The sequence below is a fragment of the Eretmochelys imbricata genome, chromosome 26 (assembly GCF_965152235.1).
Source record: "Eretmochelys imbricata isolate rEreImb1 chromosome 26, rEreImb1.hap1, whole genome shotgun sequence".
Lineage (NCBI taxonomy): Eukaryota > Metazoa > Chordata > Testudines > Cheloniidae > Eretmochelys > Eretmochelys imbricata.
The window spans coordinates 15,717,279-15,742,713 of NC_135597.1; the positions used below are offsets into that span (position 1 = coordinate 15,717,279).

Below are 25,435 nucleotides of genomic sequence, written 5' to 3' on the forward strand. Positions count from 1 at the left end.
GAAGTGAGGATTTCACATCCCAGCTATTGATAAGTGAGTTCTTGCCAGACAGGATGCTATCAAACTAAGTTTCCTTTTACATTTTCTAGGCACTTCCCTTTCTCTGGAGGTGATAGGAATACAATCCTGTCCTGATAGTACCTAACAGCCCAATAGCACCTTATTTCAGTGTGACTAGTTTGGAATGTGAGGATGTGACCGGTCGCTTCCCAGCTTATGGCTGCCTCTGCTGCTTAGCCAAAGGCCTTAGCCTAAGAACAGGGCCTCAGACTGTCACAGTAAGAGAAGGCCCTTACACCAGCAGACAGTGATTTTGGTTCTTTCTTTTATACCTCTATCACTAGCCAAGTGATAAGAATACACCTAAATTCTTAGAGTATAGGCCTTTACAGACAGGCCTGAATATTTATATCCTAACAGGCATTTCCCAGCTTTTCTCTACCAACGTGGCTGGTAGAAACGAACTCACACAATCACCTGACTCCATGAACAGGTGCTTTACTAAACATCAGATATCACCAGACTGCTGAGAGTTGACAAGACTGGAGTGCGGAGTGGCTGTGCTGGAACTAGCCTGGGGGGTGGGGGCAGCTGGGTTGGAGCCGGGTGTTGGAACAGACCCCCGAGGAGCAGCTACGGTGGAGCTGGGTGTTGGAATCAGCCCTGGGGGAATGGCTGGGGTGGAGCCGGGCATCAGAACTAACCACCATCCTGTGGTTTCTCCCTGGGTGGCCCCTGGCTTGTAGCAATGCCTTTGATGCCACCCCAGCCAGCTGTGTTTGGGGGTGGAACCCAGCATCCCTGGATCTCAAAGCCTGAGCCAAAGGGTCATTAATGGCCCTTTTGCCTCCTGAGCCCTGCTCTGGGGACTGAGGCCAAGAAGGGCCAAGCCCCACTATCCCAGTGCTGGGAGGGAGGAGGGTCTAGTGGTTAGAGTGGGGGGGGCTGGGAGCCAGGACTCCTGGGTTCTCTCCCTGGCTCTGGGAGGGGAGTGGGGGCCAGGGGTCAGAGCAGGGGGCTCCCCCTCCTTGGCCCAGGGGCTCTCGGCAGGGCTGTGCTCCTGCCCCCTCCCCCAGGCTCCGCCCCCGGGGTGCAGGACTCTCTTCCTGCCTAGGGGGCAGCAGACGGAAGAGGAGGGCGCGCTAGTCTCGCGGCTGCGCCTTTATGGTGCTTCTGCACGCTAGCGGCGCATGCGCTCTGAGTCGGGGCGGGCGGGCCGCGCTGGCTGGAGATGGAGCCGGAGTCGAGCTTCGCGCACATGGGGCTGGACGGGCGGCTGCTGCAGGTACCGCCCCCGGGCCGGGGAGAGAACCCAGGAGTTCCGGCTCCCCCCCCCCCCCGCCCCTAACCACTCGAGTCCCCCAAGATCCCGCCGTCCCCGGCCGGGGAGAGAACCCAGGAGTCCCGGCTCCCCCCCCCCCCCCCGGCTCTAACCACTCGAGTCCCGCAGGATCCCGCCGCCCCCGGGCCGGGGAGAGAACCCAGGAGTCCCGGCTCCCCCCCCCCCGGCTCTAACCACTGGAGTCCCCCAGGATCCCGCCGCCCCCGGGCCGGGGAGAGAACCCAGGAGTCCCGGCTCCCCCCGGCTCTAACCACTGGAGTCCCCCAGGATCCCGCCGCCCCCGGGCCGGGGAGAGAACCCAGGAGTCCCGGCTCCCCCCCCCCCCCCCGCCCCTAACCACTCGAGTCCCCCAGGATCCCGCCGCCCCCAGGCCGGGGAGAGAACCCAGGAGTCCCGGCTCCCCCCCGGCTCTAACCACTCGAGTCCCCCAGGATCCCGCCGCCCCCGGGCCGGGGAGAGAACCCAGGAGTCCCGGCTCCCCCCCCCCCCCCGCCCCTAACCACTCGAGTCCCCCAGGATCCCGCCGCCCCCAGGCCGGGGAGAGAACCCAGGAGTCCCGGCTCCCCCCCGGCTCTAACCACTCGAGTCCCCCAGGATCCCGCCGCCCCCGGGCCGGGGAGAGAACCCAGGAGTCCCGGCTCCCCCCCCCCCCCCCCCCCGGCTCTAACCACTCGAGTCCCCCAGGATCCCGCCGCCCCCGGGCCGGGGAGAGAACCCAGGAGTCCCGGCTCCCCCCCCCCCCCCCGCCCCTAACCACTCGAGTCCCCCAGGATCCCGCCGCCCCCAGGCCGGGGAGAGAACCCAGGAGTCCCGGCTCCCAGCCCCCCCATCCCGAGCCCCCCATCCCGAGCCAGGGGAGGACCACGGGGTCCCGCCAGTGCCGCCCCCAGCGCAGGGCGGGAGGCGCGAAGCCGGGAGTCCCCCTCCCCGCAGAGGCTGTGCGGACCCCGGGCTGGGGGCCACAGGAGACCCCTGCCCTCCCTGTGTCCGTGGGGGGTGTCTCAGCGAGGGACCAGGCGCATCCCACCAATCGCATTGCCCCTCGCTGCCCGGTGTCTGGGTCCCCTGGCAATGGCCAGCTGCTGCCCTGGGGGGGGCGTGGGGGGGTGATGGTGCGACATCCCACCCCTGCTCCCCTCCCCTTGGCATCCCCCCAGATGCGCTGTGGGGAGCATGGCCTAGTGGTTAGAGCACTGGCCTGGCTGTTAGGGCACCGGGTTCTGTTCCTGGCCCTGCCGCCCAGCCATGCGGGACTGGGGATGTGTGCCCCACTCTGTGACACAGGGTGATGGGGCCGGGGTGAAATTCATCCCCTTGGCGAAGCTCCATGTGATCTCGGCTGCCAGCCGCTGGCCTTGGCAGGTGGCGGAGACCCCAAGACTTGGGCATAGAGTTTGGTTACTCGCGCACCCTCAACACCTAGTGGGGAGAACCCAGGGCACCGAGTGCTCTAGTCTCAGCTGACCGAGGGGCTGGAAGGGCCCTGCAGCGCCACCCCTCCTTGTGCCCCAGATGTTTTGGCTGCTCTCTGGGGTCCCTACCAGGTTCCCTCCATCCCTCCCTACAGGCCATTGCTGAGCTGGGCTGGGCCAAGCCCACGCTGATCCAGGAGAAGGCCATTCCGCTGGCCCTGGAGGGCAAAGACCTGCTAGCCCGGGCTAGGACAGGCTCTGGGAAGACGGCCGCCTATGCCATCCCCCTCATCCAGCACTTGCTCCAAGTGAAAATGGTACGTCTGCCTCTTGGGGGTAGGGCTCCCTTCTCGGGACTGTCTCCGAGCCAGGGGCCAGCCAGCCCCACACTGCACTGGCTCCTGATCCTGTTAGGAACCCCACTGGCTTGGGCAGTGGGACCCTGAGTCCCTGGGGGAGCAGCTGGGGCCCTTCTGTCTCTCAGCCCACATGGGCCCCCTTTGCTGCTTATGCCAAGGTGCCCCAGGTGGAGGGCTGGGGGGCCCCAGTGCATCGGATCAGAACCTGGCTCTCCAGCAGCCTTGGGGCCCTCTCGAGCCTCAAGGCAGTTGTTGTGTAACAGGAGACAGTAGCTCCTAGGAGGGCTGCCCTGGAATGGCTCAAGGCAGTGTCCATCTCTGGGGCACAGGCATTGTATCCTCTCCAGCGTGATACCCTGGGACATCCCACTGAGCACATGGCAGGCTGTGGGCACCGGGGTATGGCGGCAGGTGCCCAGCTGGCTTCTGACCCTGCCCCTTATCCTCCAGTCCCCCTTGGTGACAGAGCAGGCCGTGCGCGCGCTGGTCCTGGTGCCCACCAAGGAGCTGGGCCAGCAGGTGCTGCAGATGATCCGGCAGCTGATGGCATACTGCTCCCGTGATGTCCGTGTCGCCGACATCTCCGGGCAGGTGGACATGTCTGCCCAGAGGTGAGAGCCCCGGGGAGAAGGGGCAGGCTGGGGCAGATGGGAGGGGGAAGGGAGTGGGGTTGGGGGGCCTGGTGCCCACCCATAGTCAGTGGTCCAAGCTGCCTGCTCCCTGGGAGCAGCCTGTGCCCTGAGTGCCAGGTACTTGTGGGACCCGATGCACCCCAGGTCCACCATGGAGCCAAAGGGCTGGCTGGCTTGGAGAATATCTGGGGATACACGACGGGGAGCTATTGTCCCCTCCCAACCCCAGGGGCCCTGCTGCCCTGGAGAGACTAGAGGGCCCACGTGAGCCAGTGGCAATGCGTCAGACTGGGGTCCCACTGTGGGCAGCTGCTCTCCATGTGGTTTGGCCCTTTCCTGCCCTGATGTGGGTCCTGCCCTTCCCTTCCCCCTGGGCAGGAGCCCTGGGAGCTCTGTAGGCTCACGGACTCCCCATGAAGGGGTTTTGGGGACACCTCCCTGGTCGGGGGTAGGGGCTCTGCGGTGCAGTGACTAGCTAAGCCCAGCTGTGATCAGAGCCAGGCTGGCTACCGGGACCAGCATGGACCTGGCTGGGCCAGCCCAGGCTATTGACCAGCTCCACTTGGGGTGGGACCCGGGGCTGGGAGCACAGCCTCTCTGCTCAGTGAGGATCACTGGCCAGCAGCTCCTGAGAGCGGAGCCCCTGGGGCAGTTACCCCATTCTCACCCCCACCTCCACCCCCAGCTGGTAGAGGCTGCCAGTGCCTGGGGCCTCTTCTGCTCCGGCCCCTCCTGCTCTCTGACCAGCTGTGGGGAACAGCCAGGCCCTGAGAGCTGTGTCATCCTTGGGGAAAGGAGCGGGGCCGGTCGGGCTCCCTGCGAACCCAGGCAGATGCTGTCCCAGTTGCACTGGAATCCTGGGCTACAAGGTTTTCTTTGCAACTGTAAGAGGTAGAGCCCGAGGGCGTGTGTGTGCCGGGGCCTGGCCCGGGGCCATGTGTGCCCAGGCTGGCTCTTGGCTGCACTCTGGGGAATGCTGTTATACTAGAACCCTGCAGGCAGGCAGCAAGATAAAGTGGTTGGGGTAGCAGACAAGGAGCAGGACTCCTGGGTTTTTTTCCTGGCTGTCCCGGACTTGCTGTGTGAGCGTTCCCTCCCGGGGGTAGTTCCGTTCCCTCCTGCCCTCGTAGGAGGTGCTGGCAATTACTGTGCACCTGGCCTGGTGGTGACCCTCAGCCCCGCGTGGCCCAGCCCCTCATGCTCGCTCTGTGCCCCTGGTAGGCCCATCCTGATGGAGAAGCCGGATGTGGTGGTGGGGACGCCGTCGCGGGTCCTGGCTCATCTGCAGGGCCACAGCCTGAGCCTGCGCCACTCCCTGGAGGTGCTGGTCCTGGACGAGGCTGACCTACTCTTCTCCTTTGGCTTTGAGGAGGATCTGAAGAACCTGTTGTGGTGAGCTGTTAGGGCTGGCCAGCCTGCCCCCAGCCTGAGTGAGGGGGCCCAGGGGAGTGGATATGCTCTGCGGGGTTGGGGGTCCCTCGGGAGTGGGTGTGTTCTGGGGGCGGGGGGTCCCTGGGGAACGGATGTGATCTGGGGGACGGGGGGGGTCCCAGTGAGTGGGGTTGATTGGGGGGGGCTGTGGGGAGGGAAATTTGCTTTGCTGCCTGTTGCCTGAGGGTCTGTACTGCCTATAAGGCCCAGCCAAGGCTCCCTTGTCCTGGCTAAGGCTCAAGGTCAGGAGACAGCGACTGCTGTTGTAGGGAGCGGGAGGTTCAGACCCCTCTTGTGTGGGCTGTGAACAGAGGCCTTGGCAGCAGGGTGGCCAGCCCCTCCTGGAGCCCGTGGGGGGTGTCACTCTGGGGCCAGGGGGAGGCTCTGAGCTGGTCTCTGGTTCCTTGGCAGCCACTTCCCCAAGATCTACCAGAGCTTCCTGATGTCGGCCACCTTCAGCGAGGAGGTGCAGGTGCTAAAGGAGCTGGTGCTACACAACCCAGTAAGGGGGACCCGGGGGTGGCTCGGCTGGCCTGGCGCCAGGCAGGTTCAGCGTCTTCCCCCATTGCCTTGGGCAGCTCTGCTCTGCGGCCTGGCTGCTGCACAAGGGGTTAAATCCCTTTGGGGGGCGGGGGGCTCCTCACTCAACCATCCTGGCCTGTTATCCTGTGGGTCTGTGGGATTGGAGGGGGGGGGTAAGATCCCCCGCTGCTGCACAAGGGGTTAAATCCCTTTGGGGGGCGGGGGGCTCCTCACTCAACCATCCTGGCCTGTTATCCTGTGGGTCTGTGGGATTGGAGGGGGGGGGTAAGATCCCCCGCTGCCGCATGAGGGCTGGGCCCCCTCCCCAAGGGGCAGGGTTTGGGCTGAGCGCTAAACCTTGCCCCGCCCGCAGGTGACCCTGAAGCTGCGGGAGTCCCAGCTGCCGGAGGCAGCCCAGCTCTGCCAGTACCAGATCCGCTGCGCGACTGAGGAGGACAAGTTCCTGCTGCTGTACGCACTGCTCAAGCTGGGGCTGGTGCGGGGCAAGGCCATCCTCTTCGTCAGCACTGTGGAGCGCGGCTACCGCCTCAAGCTCTTCCTGGAGCAGTTCAGCATCCCGGCCTGCGTGCTCAACGCAGAGCTGCCCGTGCAGTCCCGGTGAGGGGGCGGGGGGAGTCCTGGGGAGGGGAGGGGAGGCCCATGCAGCCCTGGGGGATTGGGAGTGAGCCCTGGGGAGGGGCAGCCCATTGTGGCAGGATAGATCGGGGGTTGGTCCCTACGGCTCTCACTGGCGCCTCTGCTTGGACTCCAGGTGCCACATCATCAGCCAGTTCAACCGGGGCTTCTTCGACTACATCGTCGCCACCGACGAGCAGATGCTGTCGGAGCCCGCGGCGCGGGCCAAGAGGAAGAAGGGCGCCAAGTCAGAGAAGTAAGGACCCGTCAGGACCCCTGGGCTGGCCAGCACTGGCAACAGAGACCAGACTCTTGGTCCGTGTCCATGGTAGCCAGGCCTGGCAGCAACAGCCTCTGTCACCAGCAGGGGGCATCTGACTGTGCCGTGCTGCCCCTGCCTTATTCCGAGCTCTGCCCCCCAGCTCTGCCAGGGCCCCTCACTGCCAGCCCCCTGCCATCCAGCCCCACCCCCAGCTCTGCCAGTACCCCTTGCTCCTGACCCGCAGCTCCCTGCCGTCCCAGCCCACCCCCAACTCTGCCGGGGCCCCTTGCTCCCTGCGATCCCAGCCCTGCCCTGGAGGAAGAGCTCTAGGGAGCTGTCCTGCACTGGCAGTGTGGGCTGTTCTCCTGGGTCTCTGGTTGGGCAGGCTGGGCTTGGGCTGGTGGGTTGGCTGTGCCCTGAGGTGCCCCTTCCCTTGCAGGGGCAAAGACCCAGAGTACGGCGTGGCACGGGGCATCGACTTCCAGAATGTCGCCACAGTCATCAACTTTGACCCGCCCGCCTCGGTTGAGTCCTACATCCACCGGGCCGGCAGGTAGGGTCTCGGGCTGAGGGGAGGGGTGGGAGGTTCTGCTCTGGTTCATATTGGCTGGTAGCGCCCAGCTAGCTGGCTGTGGAGCCCCAGGGTGTCCCCAAGGGGCACTCTCCCACAGCTGGGCCTCCAGCCAGAGGCACCAGGTTGGGCTTCTCTAGCTCTCCCTGTGGTGCCCACGTGTGCAGGGCACTTGGGTGGTACTGAGCTCGCTGGGGCCGCACTAGCCGCAGCCCCCAAGTCAGGGTGTTCTGTCTCTAGGCTCTCGGGTCAGGTGGGACTGGGGGAGACAGCAAGGGGGCCCGGGGATCTGGGAGCCGGCGCTGAGGCCTCTTGAAATCCCCAGGGCTGTCTCCTGCGACCCAGGCCCTGCCCCGTCCCATCGGCGAGGCCAGGACACCTGGCTAACTGGGCCCAGTCCGGGACGGGTCCAGCCTAGCCAGCGCTATGGAGAGGGCACAGCCCTGGCCTTGGTACCTCCCACGTCGGTCCCTGTCCCTGGGGCTGATTGCCTACCCATGGGGCAGGACGGTAGGGCCCCTCTGCGCAGTGGGGCAGGCGGGAGCTGTTGGTTCCTAGGCCTGGCAGGAGAACCCCCCTGCTGATCCCTCCTGCCCGGCTGCCCCCAACGTTCTCCCCTCTGCCCCCTGCAGGACAGCCCGCGCTGACAACCCTGGCACAGCCCTGACTTTCGTGACACACCCAGAGTGCCCCTTGCTGGCCGAGATCGAGGAGGCTCTTGCAGGAGGTCAGTGAGCTCTGGGGCTGAGGTCCGATGAAGGGTGGGGAGATCAGGGCACGCAGCTCGACTGGCTGCCCAGCTGGGAAAGGGTTTGAGCTGCCATTCTTGGGGACGGGCACGGCTATCAGGTGGGAGCTGGGTGGGGGGGCATCTCCCTGTATCTACCACGCAGGCTGAGTCCTGCCCCAGCCCCTCCCCTGCTCCTCAGGGTGTCAGGGGCTGTGGGTCCCCTCCTGGGCCATGGTGCCAGGGTCCCTGGGCCTGACAGGCCACTTCTGTCCTGACAGAGAGCACCGGGCCCGTGCTGCACCCCTACCAGTTCCGGATGGAGGAAGTCGAGGGGCTCCGCTACAGATGCCGGGTCAGTGGAGGGGGGCGGGTGGGCAGGAGAGGGGCACGGGCAGAGAGACCAGCTCAAAACAGGGCCCAGCCTGCCAAGTAGCCGGGGGCCGGGCGGGAAACACCCCTTCCCTCCCCCTGCCTCCCCCCGCACCTGGGAGACCCTCCCCATATCAGCGCCGGGGAAGGGACGGTGGGGCCCAAGGCAGCTTGGCCAGAGGAGGGGGGCTTGGAGCAGGTGCCAGGGGTTGGGGGAGTTGCCAGGGCCCATGGGGTTGGCGCAGCTACACCCCAACTCCAGCCTTGAAGTCCCATCAGAGGGCGGGAGCCATGGGGAGAAGGGTGGGTGAGGGGGCAGGCGTTGGGATCTGGGGGAGCTGGGTTCTGGCCTTGTCTGTGCAGGGGGCTCTGACCTCCCCCCCTTCTCCCCAGGACGCCATGCGCTCTGTCACCAAGCAGGCCATCAAGGAGGCACGGCTGCGGGAGATCAAGGAGGAGCTCCTCAACTCGGAAAAACTGAAGGTGGGCGGGGGGGGTTGGGAACGAAGCAGAGTGCGGCCCCTCCCTCTGCAGGGAGTGAACCCACTGCCCTGGGGGGTCGGCTCCCCAGTGTGCACAGACGGGCTGGCTGCAGTGGGGTGTGCCTAGGCATGGCCTTGTCTCTATGCTGGGGGGTGGGCACTTGGCCCCATATGGAGTGGGGTGGGGGGGCAGGGAACCCCTGGGGGGCACTGACTCCTGTGACAGGCTCTGGGCGGGGTGCACTGAACCCTGGGGCGGGCAGTTCAGAGGGGCCCTGTGTCTCTGCAGCTGGGTCTAGACTCAGTGTGTCCCCTCAGACGTACTTCGAGGACAATCCCCACGACCTGCGGCTGCTACGCCACGACCGGCCCCTGCACCCGGCCATCATCAAACCGCACCTGCGCAACGTTCCCGAGTACCTGGGTCAGTGCTGCCCGCTGTGGGGTTGCCCAGGCCTGGGGCTGGCTGTTCTCACAGGTTCCCAGCCGGGGGAAGAGGGGGGCAGGGACAGGGGCACTTCTGGGGTCCCTTGTTGCCTCTAGTGCCTTTCACCCAGCATGATCCCAAAGGTCCTCCAGACCCTTTATAGGGACCCCTTGCCCTGGTTGTACAGCGACCCCTTACCCAGCACTGAGACCCAGCTCCGCTGGGGTGGGGCATGGGAGCTGGTTATAAAGGGACCGTCATCGAGATGCAGCCCATCTGGGGTGGGGCGCGAGGGCTGTTAGCCGCAGGGCACAGTCTCCTGTCAGTTTGGGGCAGGACTGGGGGGAGCCTGGCCCTGCAGCAGGGATATCCAGGCTGTAGGATTCCCCAGCTCCGTCCTGGCCTCGCTGGATGGGGCAGGGAGTTCCAAGTTCAGGGCCCAGCCAGCCCCAGCCGCAGTTCCTGACCCGTCTTCTCCGCTGGCAGTGCCCCCCACCCTGCGTGCCATCGCCCAGCCCCTGCTCAACAAGCGCAAGCGACGGAAACACTTGGCCCCCAGCAGCAGCCGCCGACCCAGGGGGGGCTTCCAGGTGGGTGTCTGGGCTGGGCTCCTCCCCGAGCCGAAGAGCACTGGGGGCGGCCGTGTAGGGAGAGTGTGAGGGCGTGCAGGGGGAACTCCAAGCCCTGTCCCGGGACTGGAGGGTGGGATTGGCCACAGCAGTGCCAGTCTGAGGTGGGATGGAGCTTTGCAGTGCCGCTTCCCACTGCATGGGAGCTGGGGGCACCCTGCCTGCTGCCCTCAGCAGGCACTGCCCTGTATGCTGGGGGTGATGGCTGGAGGGGCGGTTTCCCACAGGGCCCCCAGCATGGAGTCGAGGCCAAGGCAGAGCCCCACGGGCCCAGGAGGGGGAGGGCTGTGATGGTGCCCACCCAGCCCCAGACGGCCTTATCCTTGGGGCTGGGTAGCTGGCACGGCCATGTGCTGGGCATGGGGGGGGGTCAGACCCACATTGTAGCGGGTGGAGGAGTATTCGGGGGGGTCCCAAGGCAGCAGGAGATTCTGGGAGCCAGTGGGTCCCAACAGCCCAAGTTCTTCTTGATCCAGGGAGGCAGAGCTGCCTCCAGTCAGCAGGGGTCACCGGGGAGCCAGCCCCACTGCATTGCTTGGGAATGGGGCCCCAATGCAGGGGAGGCAGCCAGTGGTGGGAGGGAGGTGGAGCCCCCCCCTCCCCCCCTGACTCCCAGCTGCTGTCCCTAACCCCCCCTGCTTCTCTCCTAGGCCCGGGGGGGGCGCAACCCTCTGCGGAGCTTCCAGTACATGGGGAGGAGACCCCGGCACCTAGCCAGCAAAGGGGAGACATCCTGAACCGTGGGCCCCCGTCAGTGAGAGCACCTGGCTGGACTCAGAACAGACAATGTCTTGTGTGGCTGGGGCCGATGCCCCTGCTGGGCCAAGAGGAGACAAGTGCTCCCCCTGCACCCCTGCCCAGCTCCGCTCTCCGAACAGGGATCTTCTGGGGCACCTGTGGCTGGGCGTGGGCATCTTCTGCTGCTGGCGTCAGCCACATCCCAGTGCCAGCCCCCGGGAGCCTGAGTCTGGCTGTGGGGAGAGGGGGCTGGGGCCGAAGGGTTGTGGACGGCAGCTGACCCCAATAAAGCTCAATGCTGGCTCCACTTGGCTGGGTCTCTCTCCTGGGGCTGGGCCACCCACTGCTCCCATGGAGGCACCAGCCAGGGAACAGCTGGGGGTTGCTCTGAGCAGCATGGAGGAGGGGAAACTGCTCTGTCCCCTCACCCCCGGCCTGCTCTGGCTGGGATGCTGGGATGGCGGGGGCTGGATGCGTCTTTTGCTGGGGTGTCTCGCCAGGCCTGGCGCAGTGCTGGCCCCTCTGCCCAGCTGAGAGTGCCCATGCTCATCCCATGGCTGCTATGCTGCCATAGAGGGTGGAACCATGTCTGGAAGGCCCAGCCTGGGTGGTCTTTTCCACAGCCAGCAGAACCCCTGCTCCTCCTGGTACTGGGACGTGCCAAGTGAGGGAGGGTGTTTGGGCAGCTGCCCTTGCTCTTGGCGCTCCCTCTGCCAGAGCGACAGGGGGTGGTACTGGCCATCTGCAGGGTGAGGGGCGAGGGCTCCCCTAGCGTTCTAGGGGTTAATGAGGAGCGGGCACCTCTCCCTGGGCACGGGGGAGCTGGAAGTTAATGCACTGCCCTGCTGGTGCCCCCCAACCCCTTGGTGCTGACTCAAGGCCTGGCCTTACAGCTACAGGAAGGAGGGGGCTCTGGTCAGGGCTGGCCTTGTGTCCCCAGGGCAGGGCTGCTCCTACCTGTGCCGGCTCTGTGTCTCGGGCCCCCCTCTCCCTCTGACAGCCAGGGACGGGCAGGACTGGCTCCACCCCAGGCACAGGGTTGGGTGAGGGCCAACACCCCGCAGGCTGGGGAATCAGGCCTCTGCATTTCCATGTCTCATCCTGTCCAGCCTCTCACTAATTGTAACGCTGGCTCGCCTGGCTCTGCTTAGCCCCTGCGGCTCTGGCCTTGGCTCCGTTAGTAAGCAAGTGCGGCATCACCCCCAGGGGCCATCTGGCCAGAGTTACCCAGCCTGTGGGGACCGCAGCTGGCGCGGGCTAATACAGAGGACCCAGCTTTCTGACCATGGTTGCTCAGCCTCAGCTAGTGTTGGCCCCAGCAAGCCCTGCTGCAGGGGCCAGGCTGCACTGGGCGGAGGGTCCTGTTCCCCCGGACTTGGGGACAAGAGGTTCCACTTTAAGCCATCGCCTGCAGTGGCTCCTGGTTACGGTGTGAGGCTCTCTGGCCCGCTTGCTTGGACTCGCATGGGGGGGACATGCCTGGAGCCTGGCTCGGTTCAAAGCCAGGGCGCGTGCTGCCCCGTCCAGGGACCCTGCTGTGGCAGCATACGTCATTGGGGGCTTTGGCAAACCCACTTTGCACGATGGCCTCGGGTTTCATACCCTGGTGTCGGGGGAGGGGTGGGGCTGGCAGAGGAGGCAGCCGTGAGCCATAGGGGAGGATTCCACATTTAGTTATGGCCAAGGATTGTGCTTCTCTGTGGCCCCAGAGGATGCCCACCACCACCACCACCTTTTAGAGCAAGTTGTCTTCACCTTTCAAAGTCAAAACCGCATCAGGTGCTTGTATCTCCCCTGGGCCAGTCGGTGCCATCACGCCCAACACAGCCAGCAGTCAGCAAGAAGACCGGCCCCTCTGTTCAGTGCCCAGGGTGCAGGCCAGCTGAGTACACCCAGGCTTTCCCCTTCCCTGCTTGCTGCAGAACAAGAGCTGGGATTGAAGGAACGAGCCAGACTCTCCTCACCTGTACGGCAGGCCAGTGGACTGGGGCTGGGCTGGATTTCTTGGGGCAATCAAGGTACTGAACCTTTCAGCCCTTCATTTCTCTGGCTTGTGCAGGGGGCTGTTCTGACTGCGTTGAAAGTGTGTGTCCCCCGGGACAGGTGGGTACCTCTAACGGTTACGGAGATTGGGGGGCATCAGGGGGATGTTCCATCTGCCCTGCCTGGCCTTTCTTTGTCCCCCCAGCCATGCTGCTTTCAGGGAAATTATTGCTGCCTGCCCCCACCCATGCTGACAGGGCCCCAGTCCTTGCATCAATCCAGGCCCACAGAGCCCATGGGCTAATCCCCCAGGGCCACTTTGCCAAGGGAGCCTGGTTATTTCACTCTCCCGGTTTAGATAGAGAGGCCGGGGGCACCTGTCTGGCTCCCTCAGTCCGGGCTGGGATCCCAGCAGGCTCGTGTCCTGAGCAGGCCTTGGCACATTCATCACTGGGCAGGGCTGGGGGTCGAGGTTAAGGCACTGTCCTGCTGGGGGTTCTGGGGTCAGGGTGTCTCACCGGGGTGGCCAGGACAACTGCAGCCCAGAAAGCCAGAGCTCTGCTACCTGGAACTGGGCCCTGCCCTGCGCTGGGGGTGTCCATGGGGGCAGGACCTAGCTCACCACCTGTGAGCCTCCTCCAGGGCCCCCTTCCTGACAAGGGAAAGCCCATGCTCAGGGGTGCGCTGGCTTCGTGGCCTGGCTCAGCCCCACACGCCCAGGGCTCAGGCTGGGGCCACTCTGCTGCATGTGCTGGGCAGGGCTCAACCGATCTATGGGGCTTTCTGTGTCCATATTGCAGCTTGGGGTGACTGGTAGATCCCAGACAGCAACAGGTCTTGTGGGGGAGGGGGGGAAGTGTGCTGGGGGCACGAAGGAGGGGTTGGAGTCACCTGAGGGACAGAAGGGGGTCCTGTTACCTGGGGAACAGGAGGATGGGGTCAGGGTTGCCTGGGGGACAGGAGGGCAAGTTCCCGTTACCTGGGGGATGGGTGGGTGGGGTCAGGGTTGCCTGGGGAACAGCAGGGCGGGGTCTGGGTTGCCCAGGGCCCTTGTCTGTATATTCACAGGTTGCCTGACAGAGCAAGCGGTGTCCTTGGCACATCGACCAGGCTCCCCATATCTGCTGCTGCATCAGCCTTATTGGGGCCTGGGACTGTGCTCCAAGGCCATAGGCGTTGGTTAGCTGGGTGATAACAGGATGGGGCAGAGGGCACCCGCAGTCCCTGACACGCAGCGCCAGATTAATGCATAAACTAACTAAACTACAGCTTGGGACCTCTAAAAAGAAAAATCTGACTCTATTTCCAATTTCATGAAAATTGGTTGATAACTAAAGGACATAGGGGAAGAGAAGATTCTCTCAATGCATTTTTGTGCAAATATGACAAATGTACACAATGGCTACACAAATACCCTTACCCTACCCTCACCCTTCACTAATTGTTCATTACTGAGAGGAGGGAGGCCAGGGCTGAGAAAAAAAGCCATAATTGCACTTGTAAAATTAGTATGTCTAGGAGTAAGTCTGCTGTCAGTCTCCGAAGGCAGTGTTTTGTTGGCCAGCTGCTACGGGTAAAATTCTGACCGCGCCTTCAGAACTTATTTAAATAAATAAATGACCCCCTTGCCAATAAAATCGGGGAAAATGTGCGGTTGGAGATGGCCGTGTGTGAAGCAATCCTGCCACGCTCCTACTTGGATGGGATTTGTCCTAAGAGTGACGTCACATACAGCATCCCTCCTGGCTGGTAATAGCCGGAAGGCCACCATCTTTTGCTTATGGTCCAGCACGCTCTGTTGTATAGTGCCCTCGCTCCTGTTTTTCTTCGTTTTCTTAAATATTAGTGTATTCTTTCCTCTTCTGATCTGTACATAGGGACCATTGTGTATTGTGACAAAGTTCCTCCTCTGCCTTGGTGGTTCTGCGCTTTCTAGCGAGTTTGCTCGCCTCAGAGGTTTACGGCAGCCCTCAGTTTGGCTCCTTTTGTTAGTGGCACAAACCTGCCATTCACTCAGCTAACCTCATCGCTGGCCAGCATGGGGAAAGGGAGGAGAACAATCCCCGCAGTCTCTGTTGGCCCACCTAATGGGTTGGGGGACAGGCCAGAGACCTTCCCCTCTGGTGGGACCTACAGTCCAGGTCGACTCCTCTTATATCAAATAGGGGATGGGGGGAACCCGGGCCCGCCCTCTACTCCGGGTTCCAGCCCAGGGCCCTGTGGCATGCAGCTGTCTAGAGTGCCTCCTGGAACAGCTGTGTGACAGCTACACCTCCCTGGGCTACTTCCCCATGGCCTCCTCCCAACACCTTCTTTATTCTCACCACAGGATCTTCCTCCTGATGTCTGAAGATGCTTGTACTTCTCAGTCCTCCAGCAGTACGCCTGCTCACTCTCATCTTCTCGCTCCCAGCTCCTCACATGCATCACAAACTGAAGTGAGGTCCTTTTTAAAACCAGGTACCCTGATTAGCCTGCCTGTCCTAATTGATTCTGGTAGCTTTTAATTGGCTCCAAGTGTCCTAATTAGCCTGCCTTAATTGGTTCCAGCAACTTCCTGATTGTTCTGGAACAGCCCATTATCTTACTCAAGGAAAAGGGATCAGCTTAATCTGGGGCTAATATATCTACCTTCTATCACTTTCCTGTAGCTGTGACTGTGGGGCCTATTTCCAATCCTCCGTCTGTTCACGCCTCCGGGCAGAGTTCCTCTGGGCAGTGTCCACTGACTTTCTTGACTTTTTTGAGGAGCAGTGGGCTCTGTCCGGGGTTCTCTGCTCGGTGTCCCCATCCGGTTCCCTTCGTTTGACCCTTTGACCACACTCCTGTCCCTGTTATTTCATTAGTTGTCCCCCCTACTCATTTGGTTTCCAGGTCCTGTGGACCCCCTCTTAGGCTGGAGGGGATCCTTTAGCAGTGGGCTCCCGGATCCCAATAGGATTACTCTCCTGTAGCCATCTGGCCTGACCTTGCCACAGTATTTTAGTGAGCACACCACTTTCTGCTCCGTGCGCTATCCATGCTTCACATGATTGAGTTTGCAGGTGATCATCTTATGAACTATGGTCAAGTGGATCTTGAGGAGGATACATTTGTGTTGGCTTTCCTCCGTCAGTTTCGGGAACCTTCCCAATAAATATCAGAGAGTGCTGATGAAAGGATAAATAGAAGGTTTTGAGAGAAGAGAAGGCAGATATACATCTATATCAAAATATTCTGAGCACTTGGTGAGCAAGTTATTTCAAACTATGTGTATATATGATTTACAGGCTATTAAATATTGATTATATTTGCTTGATTTTCCTGACTTTCTCAATGCCTGTCGAGAGATTACCAGTCTTCTTTCTGGTACATTCTTTCTCTTTCACATATTGCTTGTTGTCACTCTGTGTGTCCGAGCAGTTCGCTCGAGATTGATTAGTCGTCCTGGGGGAGACAGAGGACAGAGAAGCGAACGCAAAGAGAGATGTCTGCCTAGAAAAAAGACTCGGATATTCTGCTCGACAGGTTTGGAGCGCACAAGATAATATTTTATTATGGGTGGTATGCTATGTAAAAATTAATATATAGACTTACAAATCACATACCATATGCATAATACATTGTATCTTTATAGTATGGCAAGAAAAATCCCAACAATTCATTGTTTCTTAGCAAAAATTAATCGGAATAAACATTTGTAAATATATTTTATATAGTCTGGATAAACTTTGTATTTCCCTAACAAAATTAATCAAACTTTTTTCATTTATTCATGGTGTAAAAAAATCATATAACCTCTCTTGTTTTCCTGTGAGAACATAAACAAAATAGCAGTAACTTTCACAGAAATATTCTAAAATTAAAATAACATAACAGGTTTAAAATAACACAGGTTTTCAGCATAATATATATATACACAAAAATATTATTTGTTGTATAGATATATGAGACTCAACAGTTATAATATAAAATTAAATTTTTTACTGGTTTTTGGAAGCGATTTTGCAGCTTTTTTTAGTCTAATGGTAAACTGCTCAGGAGAAAGGTCATTTTGCCACTGAAATATATCAAGAATGAACTGTGGACAACAATGCTGCAAGAAAAGCTCTCTGTCCTAAGCATTCTGTGCATCATAGAATCATAGAATATCAGGGTTGGAAGGGACCACAGGAGGTCATCTAGTCCAACCCCCTGCTCAAAGCAGGACCAATCCCCAACTAAAGCATCCCAGCCAGGGCTTTGTCAAGACTGACCTTAAAAACCTCTAAGGAAGGAGATTCCACCACCTCCCTAGGGAACCAATTCCAGTGCTTCACCACCCTCCTAGTGAAAACGATTTTTCTAATATCCAACCTAAACCTCCCCCACTGCAACTTGAGACCATTATTCCTCGTTCTGTCATCAGCTACCATTAAGAACAGTCTAGATCCCTCCTCTTTGGAACCCCCTTTCAGGTAGTTGAAAGCAGCTTTCAAATCCCCCCAAATTCTTCTCTTCCGCAGACTAAACAATCCCAGTTCCCTCAGCCTCTCCTCATAAGTCATGAGTTCCAGTCCTCTAATCATTTTTGTTGCCCTCCGCTGGACTCTTTCCAATTTTTCCACATCCTTCTTGTAGTGTGGGGCCCAAAACTGGACACCATACTCCAGATGAGGCCTCACCAATGTCGAATAGAAGGGAACGATCACGTCCCTTGATCTGCTGGCAATGCCCCTACTTATACATCCCAAAATGCCATTGGCCTTCTTGGCAACACGGGCACACTGCTGACTCATATCCAGCTTCTCGTCCACTGTCACCCCTAGGTCCTTTTCTGCAGAACTGCTGACTAGCCACTCGGTCCCTAGTCCGTAGCGGTGCATGGGATTCTTCCGTCCTAAGTGCAGGACTCTGCACTTGTCCTTGTTGAACCTCATCAGATTTCTTTTGGCCCAATCCTCCAATTTGTCTAGGTCCCTCTGTATCCCATCCCTACCCTCCAGCGTATCTACCTCTCCTCCCAGTTTAGTGTCATCTGCAAACTTACTGAGGGTGCAATCCACACCATCCTCCAGATCATTTATGAAGATATTGAACAAAACTGGCCCCAGGATCAACCCTTAGGGCACTCTGCTTGATACCGGCTGCCAACTAGACATGGAGCCATTGATCACTACCCGTTGAGCCCGACGATCTAGCCAGCTTTCTATCCACCTTGTAGTGCATCCATCTAGCCCATACTTTAACTTCCTGGCAAGAATACTGTGGGAGACCGGGTCAAAAGCTTTGCTAAGGTCAAGGAACAACACATCCACTGCTTTCCCCTCATCCACAGAGCCAGTTATCTCATCATAGAAGGCAATTAGATTAGTCAGGCATGACTTTCCCTTGGTGAATCCATGCTGACTGTTCCTGATCACTTTCCTCTCCTGTAAGTGCTTCAGAATTGATTCTTTGAGGACCTGCTCCATGATTTTTCCAGGGACTGAGGTGAGGCTGACTGGCCTGTAGTTCCCAGGATCCTCCTTCTTCCCTTTTTTAAAGATGGGCACTACATTAGCCTTTTTCCAGTCATCTGGGACCTCCCCCGATCGCCATGAGTTTTCAAAGATAATGGCCAATGGCTCTGCGATCACATCCGCCAACTCCTTTAGCACTCTCGGATGCAGCACATCCGGCCCCATGGACTTGTGCTCGTCCAGCTTTTCTAAATAGTCCTGAATCACTTCTTTCTCCACAGAGGGCTGGTCACTTCCTCCCCATGCTGTGCTGCCCAGTGCAGCAGTCTGGGAGCTGACCTTGTTTGTGAACACATAGATGAAAAAAGCATTGAGTAGATTAGCTTTTTGCACATCCTCTGTCGCTAGGTTGCCTCCCTCATTCAGTAAGGGGCCCACGCTTTCCTTGACCTTCTTCTTGTTGCCAACATACCTGAAGAAAGCCTTCTTGTTACTCTTAACATCTCTCGCTAGCTGCAGCTCCAGGTGCGATTTGGCCCTCCTAATTTCATTCCTACATGCCCGAGCAATATTTTTATACTCTTCCCTGGTCATTTGTCCAATCTTTCCCTTCTTGTAAGCTTCTTTTTTGTGTTTAAGATCAGCAAGGACTTCACTGTTAAGCCAAGCTGGTCGCCTGCCATATTTACTGTTCTTTCTCCACAGTGGGAAGGTTTGTTCCAGCAACCTCAATAAGGATTCTTTATAATACAGCCATCAAAAGTGACAAACGCCATAGCTTATCATTTGAGGACATCATCAATGACTTTGCTTTCCCAGAATCACAAAAGAAAATATTTTAAATTTCAGTGTTAAAATTAATGTGATGTGCAAACAGACATAACTGCAGGTTGTATTGCTTCAATTAAGTAAGCTGGTCTGTGTAACTAATTGCTTTTGTGTTGCTGTAGATTTAAAGTTTTCATACCTACTAATTAAGATGAAAATATGTTAATTTGAAACTGTTTTTTATAATGCAAACAGGAATATTGTAAGACGTGTTTTAGTTAGATTATTATTCTATTTTTACAACTTCGCCTTTGTATATATGCAACTATAAAGCCTTCGTGTTATGTATTCAATGTCCTTTCTGTGAAAATAACAAATTAATTTTTTTTTAATAGTATGGACCCTCTTACACTTGACAGAGTTTAGGGCCTCAGAATGTCCTAATCTGGCCCTGCTGATGCGGGGGGGCGCGGTGCATTACACCCATGAAGGGACATGAACCAAAGACTAGCACCAGCCCGGGGCAAGAGGGGCAACCAACCCCCAACCCCCAACATACCCACCGCAGCCCCACACCCACCCGTCAGACAACAAACCAACCCCCCATAGCCTAGGATCATAGAATCATAGAATATCAGGGTTGGAAGGGACCTCAGGAGGTCATCTAGTCCAACCCCCTGCTCAAAAGCAGGACCCATCCCAGCCAGGGCTTTGTCAAGCCTGACCTTAAAAATTTCTAAGGAAGGAGATTCCACCACCTCCCTAGGCAACGCATTCCAGTTTTTCACCACCCTCCTAGTGAAAAAGTTTTTCCTAATATCCAACCTAAACCTCCCCCACTGCAACTTGAGACCATTACTCCTTGTCCTGTCCTCTTCCACCACTGAGAATAGTCTAGAACCATCCTCTCTGGAACCACCTCTCAGGTAGTTGAAAGCAGCTATCAAATCCCCCCTCATTCTTCTCTTCCGCAGACTAAACAATCCCAGTTCCCTCAGCCTCTCCTCATAAGTCATGTATTCCAGACCCCTAATCATTTTTGTTGCCCTTCATAGATTCATAGATATTTAGGTCAGAAGGGACCATTATGATCATCTAGTCTGACCTCCTGCACAACGCAGGCCACAGAATTTCACCCACCACTCTTACAAAAAAAAAAACCTCACACCTATATCTGTGCTATTGAAGTCCTCAAATTGTAGTTTAAAGACCTCAAGGAGCAGAGAATCCTCCAGCAAGTGACCCGTGCCCCATGCTACAGAGGAAGGCGAAAAACCTCCAGGGCCTCTTCCAATCTGCCCTGGAGGAAAATTCCTTCCCGACCCCAAATATGGCGATCAGCTAAACCCTGAGCATATGGGCAAGATTGGACTCTTTCCAATTTATCCACATCCTTCTTGTAGTGTGGGGCCCAAAACTGGACACAGTACTCCAGGTGAGGCCTCACCAATGTCGAATAGAGGGGGATGATCATGTCCCTCGATCTGCTCGCTATGCCCCTACTTATACATCCCAAAATGCCATTGGCCTTCTTGGCAACAAGCGCACACTGCTGAATCATATCCAGCTTCTCGTCCACTGTCACCCCTAGGTCCTTTTCAGCAGAACTGCTGCCTAGCCATTCGGTCCCTAGTCTGTAGCTGTGCATTGGGTTCTTCCGTCCTAAGTGCAGGACCCTGCACTTATCCTTATTGAACCTCATCAGATTTCTTTTGGCCCAATCCTCCAATTTGTCTAGGTCCCTCTGTATCCTATCCCTCCCCTCCAGCGTATCTACCACTCCTCCCAGTTTAGTATCATCCGCAAGTTTGCTGAGAGTGCAATCCACACCATCCTCCAGATCATTTATGAAGATGTTGAACAAAACCGGCCCCAGGAATGACCCCTGGGGCACTCCACTTGACACCGGCTGCCAACTAGACATGGAGCCATTGATCACTACCCGTTGAGCCCGACAATCTAGCCAACTTTCTACCCACCTTACAGTGCATTCATCCAGCCCATACTTCTTTAACTTGCTGACAAGAATACTGTGGGAGACCGTGTCAAAAGCTTTGCTAAAGTCAAGATACAATACATCCACTGCTTTCCCTTCATCCACAGAACCAGTAATCTCATCATAGAAGGCGATTAGATTAGTCAGGCATGACCTTCCCTTGGTGAATCCATGCTGACTGTTCCTGATCACTTTCCTCTCATGTAAGTGCTTCAGGATTGATTCTTTGAGGACCTGCTCCATGATTTTTCCGGGGACTGAAGTGAGGCTGACTGGCCTGTAGTTCCCAGGATCCTCCTTCTTCCCTTTTTTAAAGATTGGCACTACATTAGCCTTTTTCCAGTCATCCGGGACTTCCCCCGTTCGCCACGAGTTTTCAAAGATAATGGCCAATGCCTCTGCAATCACAGCCGCCAGTTCCTTTAGCACTCTCGGATGCAACTCATCCGGCCCCATGGACTTGTGCACGTCCAGCTTTTCTAAATAGTCCCTAACCACCTCTTTCTCCACAGAGGCTGGCCATCTATTCCCCATGATGTGATGCCCAGCGCAGCAGTCTGGGAGCTGACCTTGTTCGTGAAGACAGAGGCAGAGGCAAAAAAAGCATTGAGTACATTAGCTTTTTCCACATCCTCTGTCACTAGGTTGCCTCCCTCATTCAGTAAGAGGCCCACACTTTCCTTGGCTTTCTTCTTGTTGCCAACATACCTGAAGAAACCCTTCTTGTTACTCTTAACATCTCTCGCTAGCTGCAGCTCCAGGTGCAATTTGGCCCTCCTAATTTCATTCCTACATGTCCGAGCAATATTTTTATACTCTTCCCTGGTCATTTGTCCAATCTTCCACTCCTTGTAAGCTTCTTTTTTATGTTTAAGATACACAAGGATTTCACTGTTAAGCCAAGCTGGTCGCCTGCCATATTTACTATTCTTTCGACACAGCGGGATGGTTTGTCCCTGTAACCTCAACAGGGATTCCTTGAAATACAGCCAGCTCTCCTGGACTCCTTTCCCCTTCATGTTAGTCCCCCAGGGGATCCTACCCATCCGTTCCCTGAGGGAGTCGAAGTCTGCTTTCCTGAAGTCCAGGGTCCGTATCCTGCTGCTTACCTTTCTTCCCTGTGTCAGGATCCTGAACTCGACCAACTCATGGTCACTGCCTCCCAGATTCCCATCCACTTTTGCTTCCCCCACTAATTCTTCCCGGTTTGTGAGCAGCAGGTCAAGAAAAGCTCCCCCTCTAGTTGGCTCCTCTAGCACTTGCTCCAGGAAATTGTCCCCTACGCTTTCCAAAAACTTCCTGGATTGTCTATGCACCGCTGTATTGCTCTCCCAGCAGATATCAGGAAAATTAAAGTCACCCATGAGAACCAGGGCATGCGATCTAGTAGCTTCCGCGAGCTGCCGGAAGAAAGTTTCATCTACCTCATCCCCCTGGACGGTGGTCTATAGCAGACTCCCACCACTACATCACTCCTGTTGCCTCACACACCGTACAAGAAACCAGCCCGCCCCAAGCCTACACTTGTACAGAGGCCATTGTGAACACATTATACGGATCCCCACAAAGCTGCAAACTCTGTTGGGAATGTGGTGGGGGGCCTCCATGTTGGACAGGGATCTAGGGTTGCCAGGAACATCCAGTCGAAAAGGGACCCTGGTGGCTCCGTTCAGTGGTGGGTCTAAAGCAGGCTCCCTGCCTGCCGTGGCACTGTGCAGCTCCCAGAAGCAGCAGCATGTCCTGCCCCTGGCTCCTGTGCGTAGGGGCAGTCAGGCGGCTCCACATGCTGGCCCCGCCCCAAGCACTGGCCCCGCCCCAAGCACTGCCCCCACAGCTTCCATTGGCCGGGAATTGGGGGCGGGGGCAGGGACTGCTTCCGGGAGTTGCTTGAGGTAAGCACCACCTGGAGCTTGCACCCCTGACCCCCTCCCATGCCCCAACTCCCTGCCCCTGCCCTGATCCCTGTCCCACTCTCCAAACCCCTTGATCCCAGTCCAAAGCCCCCTCCTGCATCCCAACCCCCTCATCTCCAGCCCCACCCCAGAATCTGCACCCCCAGCCAGAGCCCTCACCCCCCGCCCCCCACTCCAACTCCCTGTCCCAGCCCAGAGATCCCTCCCGCACCCCAAACCCCTCATCCCTGGCCCCACCCCAGAGCCTGCACCCCCAGCCAGAGCCCTCACCCCCGCCACATCCCCCCACACCCCAACCCCCTGCCTCCAGCACCCTGAACTCATTTCTGGCCCCAGCCTGGTTAAAATGAGCAAGTGAGTGAGGGTGGGGAGAGCGAGCGACAGAGGGAGGGGGGATGGAGTGAGCAGGGGCGGGGCCTCAGGGAAGGGGCGGGGCAGGAGCAGGGCCTTGGAGGCTGGGCAGAGCGGGGAGCGGGGAAAGGGGGTTCGGTTTTGTGCAGTTAGAAAGCTGGCAGCCCTGCAGAGACCCCGAAGGCCGGTGGCAAAGGGCTAACAAAAGAGTCATTGACTTAAGTGCTCGCCTACAAGGAGGACACTGTGGGGCTTGTCCTGGACTGGCAGGCCCTGGCGGGCCTCGGTCTCTTCAGCCATTCTCCCCTGCCCACGCTGAGTGCAGCCACATGCAGGAGCTGCATGGAGAGGGGGCCACAGCTGGCCCCCCTGCGCTGCCCAGGGAAGGGGGGCGAGGTGGGGCCCTGCGTGGGGCGGGTTCCAGGTGATCTCTCTGGTTGGCTGTTGAGTGAAGAGCAAAATGACAGGCTAGACTCTGTGCAAAGCGTCTGGCTGGGTGCTCCGGGTGCCCCGGGACGCTCTGCGGGACGGTGCTCGGCCGCCGGGGAGGCTGATTGTCAGCGCCGGGCGCAGGGGCTGAGCAGGAGCCCACGTGCTCTGTGCGATCAGGTCGCTCACGCGCCGTCCGTGTGCCGGGGACCCCACGAGACGGCCGGGCTGGGGCTCTGCGCTGACACCAGGGGGTGAAACGCCCAGGGACTCGGCCGCTGCACCCCTCAGCAGTGTGGGGAGTTGCCAGCCATACACCAAACCACCCCCCCCAGACACCACAACCAGACACCCCACCCCCCGCCGGTCATCCCCACACAGCACACCCCCGGCCCCACACCTAACCCCAGCCACCACAACCGCACACCTCACCCCCACACTGCACACCCCCGGCCCCACAACCAGACACACCACCCCCATACCCCCAGCCCCACACCTACCCACAGCCACCCCAACCAGCCACCCCAGCCCATCACCCCCACACTGCCACCCCCAGCCCCACACCTACCCCCAGCCCCACAATCAGACCCCCCACCCCCATACCCCCAGCCCCACACCTACCCCCAGCCATCCCACCCCCACACTGCCACCCCCAGCCCCACACCTACCCCCAGCCACCACAACCGCACGTCCACATCACACACCGACTCCAGCCCACCAGCCATCACACACCCCAGCCACCTACCAACCCATGCTCAAAGCCACTGCCCCTCACCCACCCCCCTACCCTCTCAGCTGTGGGCTATGCCCCTCACCCACTCAGAACCCCCTGACTTGGCCCACGGCAGGGGGAGGGGAGTTCCTGCTCTATTCAGGGAAACAACACTTCAGGTTGCCCTCGAACCCTGATCTAATTTCTCTTTATCTCGTCAGCTTTTATTGCCAACATGCGAGACTACGTGTGCTGCTCAATTCCACCTGGGGCAGATGCGCTGCGGTGAATGAGACCGAGCCCCGCCAGGCTCACACTCTTCTTTATCACAGGCAGAGCCGGTAGCAGCATCTCTCATCAAGGTCGCCCGGCGCCTGCCAATGCACGATCCTGTTTGCAGCTGCTTTGGCTCAGGTTGGGCTTTTGGGTGGATATTTTCCAGGCCGAGCATCTACCTTGAGCTGTGTGTTCAGAAAAGTTTCAGCCCAGATGTTTCCAAGAAGGAGATCGGGGGGGAAATACGTTGTTTGGTCCCTGTTAAAAAACCCCACTTATAACCTTGGTTGAGAAGCTCTAGCGTCCCCAAGCTTCGGAGCAGGGGGTCGTCCCGGTGGCTGGGCGGGGCCTTTTGCTGCTTTCCTAAAAATACACCCACATTTGGCCAAGTTACGAGCCTTTGAAAAACCTTTGCAGCAAGTGCCCCATGGAGACTTGTGAGAGTTTGGCTGCTCCCTTCTGACAATTCTGAATGCGCTGAGCATGCTCGGTTTCTGCAGAGCAACTGAGCGTGTTCCTGCCCAGGGCTGCAGGGGCTGAGCAGGACATTTCCCCCAGGGACGGGGGTAGTGGCCAGCGTGAGGGCAGGCCGGGAGCCTGGCTCTCCTGCGCAGATTGGGACAAGGGGTCTGGGGTGGGAGGGGAGCAGCGAGACAGGGCGTGAACGAAGAGGCACAGGAACCGGCAATCGCTGCACTTTAGCTGCACTTTGCGCATGACTAACGCAACACTCGTCACCCAAACCTGCAGCATCCCCGGGGAGATCCCTGGGATCAACCAGATGAGCAGCCAAAGCCAACTTGTGTGGGGCAGGACCCCTGGGCCGGATGAGTGGAGGGATCCCCGGAGCAAATTTTGCAGGGGGCGCCTGGGTGTGTGCAGTTCGACAATGCGGCTGGCTGGACAGGAGGCAGCATGGCCCGATTTTCAAGCCTCTGTGGAGACCGCAAAACGCAGAGGACAATTGCTGACTGAGAAGTCCTTGTGCGGGTCAGTGTGATGTGACTGTGGGGCTTCACCCTGTGAGGGTGTATGGAAGGACGGG

At 58.5% G+C, this 25,435-nt stretch overlaps 1 protein-coding gene across 1 annotated transcript; it reads left to right on the plus strand.

Annotated features, from left to right (window-relative positions):
* Positions 1-1,190: 1,190 nt before the first annotated feature.
* DDX56 (DEAD-box helicase 56) lies at positions 1,191-10,850 on the plus strand. The gene is given in 15 exon segments (XM_077805878.1): positions 1,191-1,200; positions 1,203-1,285; positions 2,910-3,071; positions 3,564-3,724; positions 4,967-5,137; positions 5,588-5,678; positions 6,072-6,316; positions 6,471-6,590; positions 7,036-7,149; positions 7,800-7,894; positions 8,176-8,249; positions 8,660-8,749; positions 9,067-9,172; positions 9,662-9,765; positions 10,455-10,850. Coding segments are annotated over 15 exon segments (1,713 nt in total). The 3' UTR covers positions 10,542-10,850.
* The last annotated feature ends 14,585 nt before the right edge of the window (positions 10,851-25,435 follow it).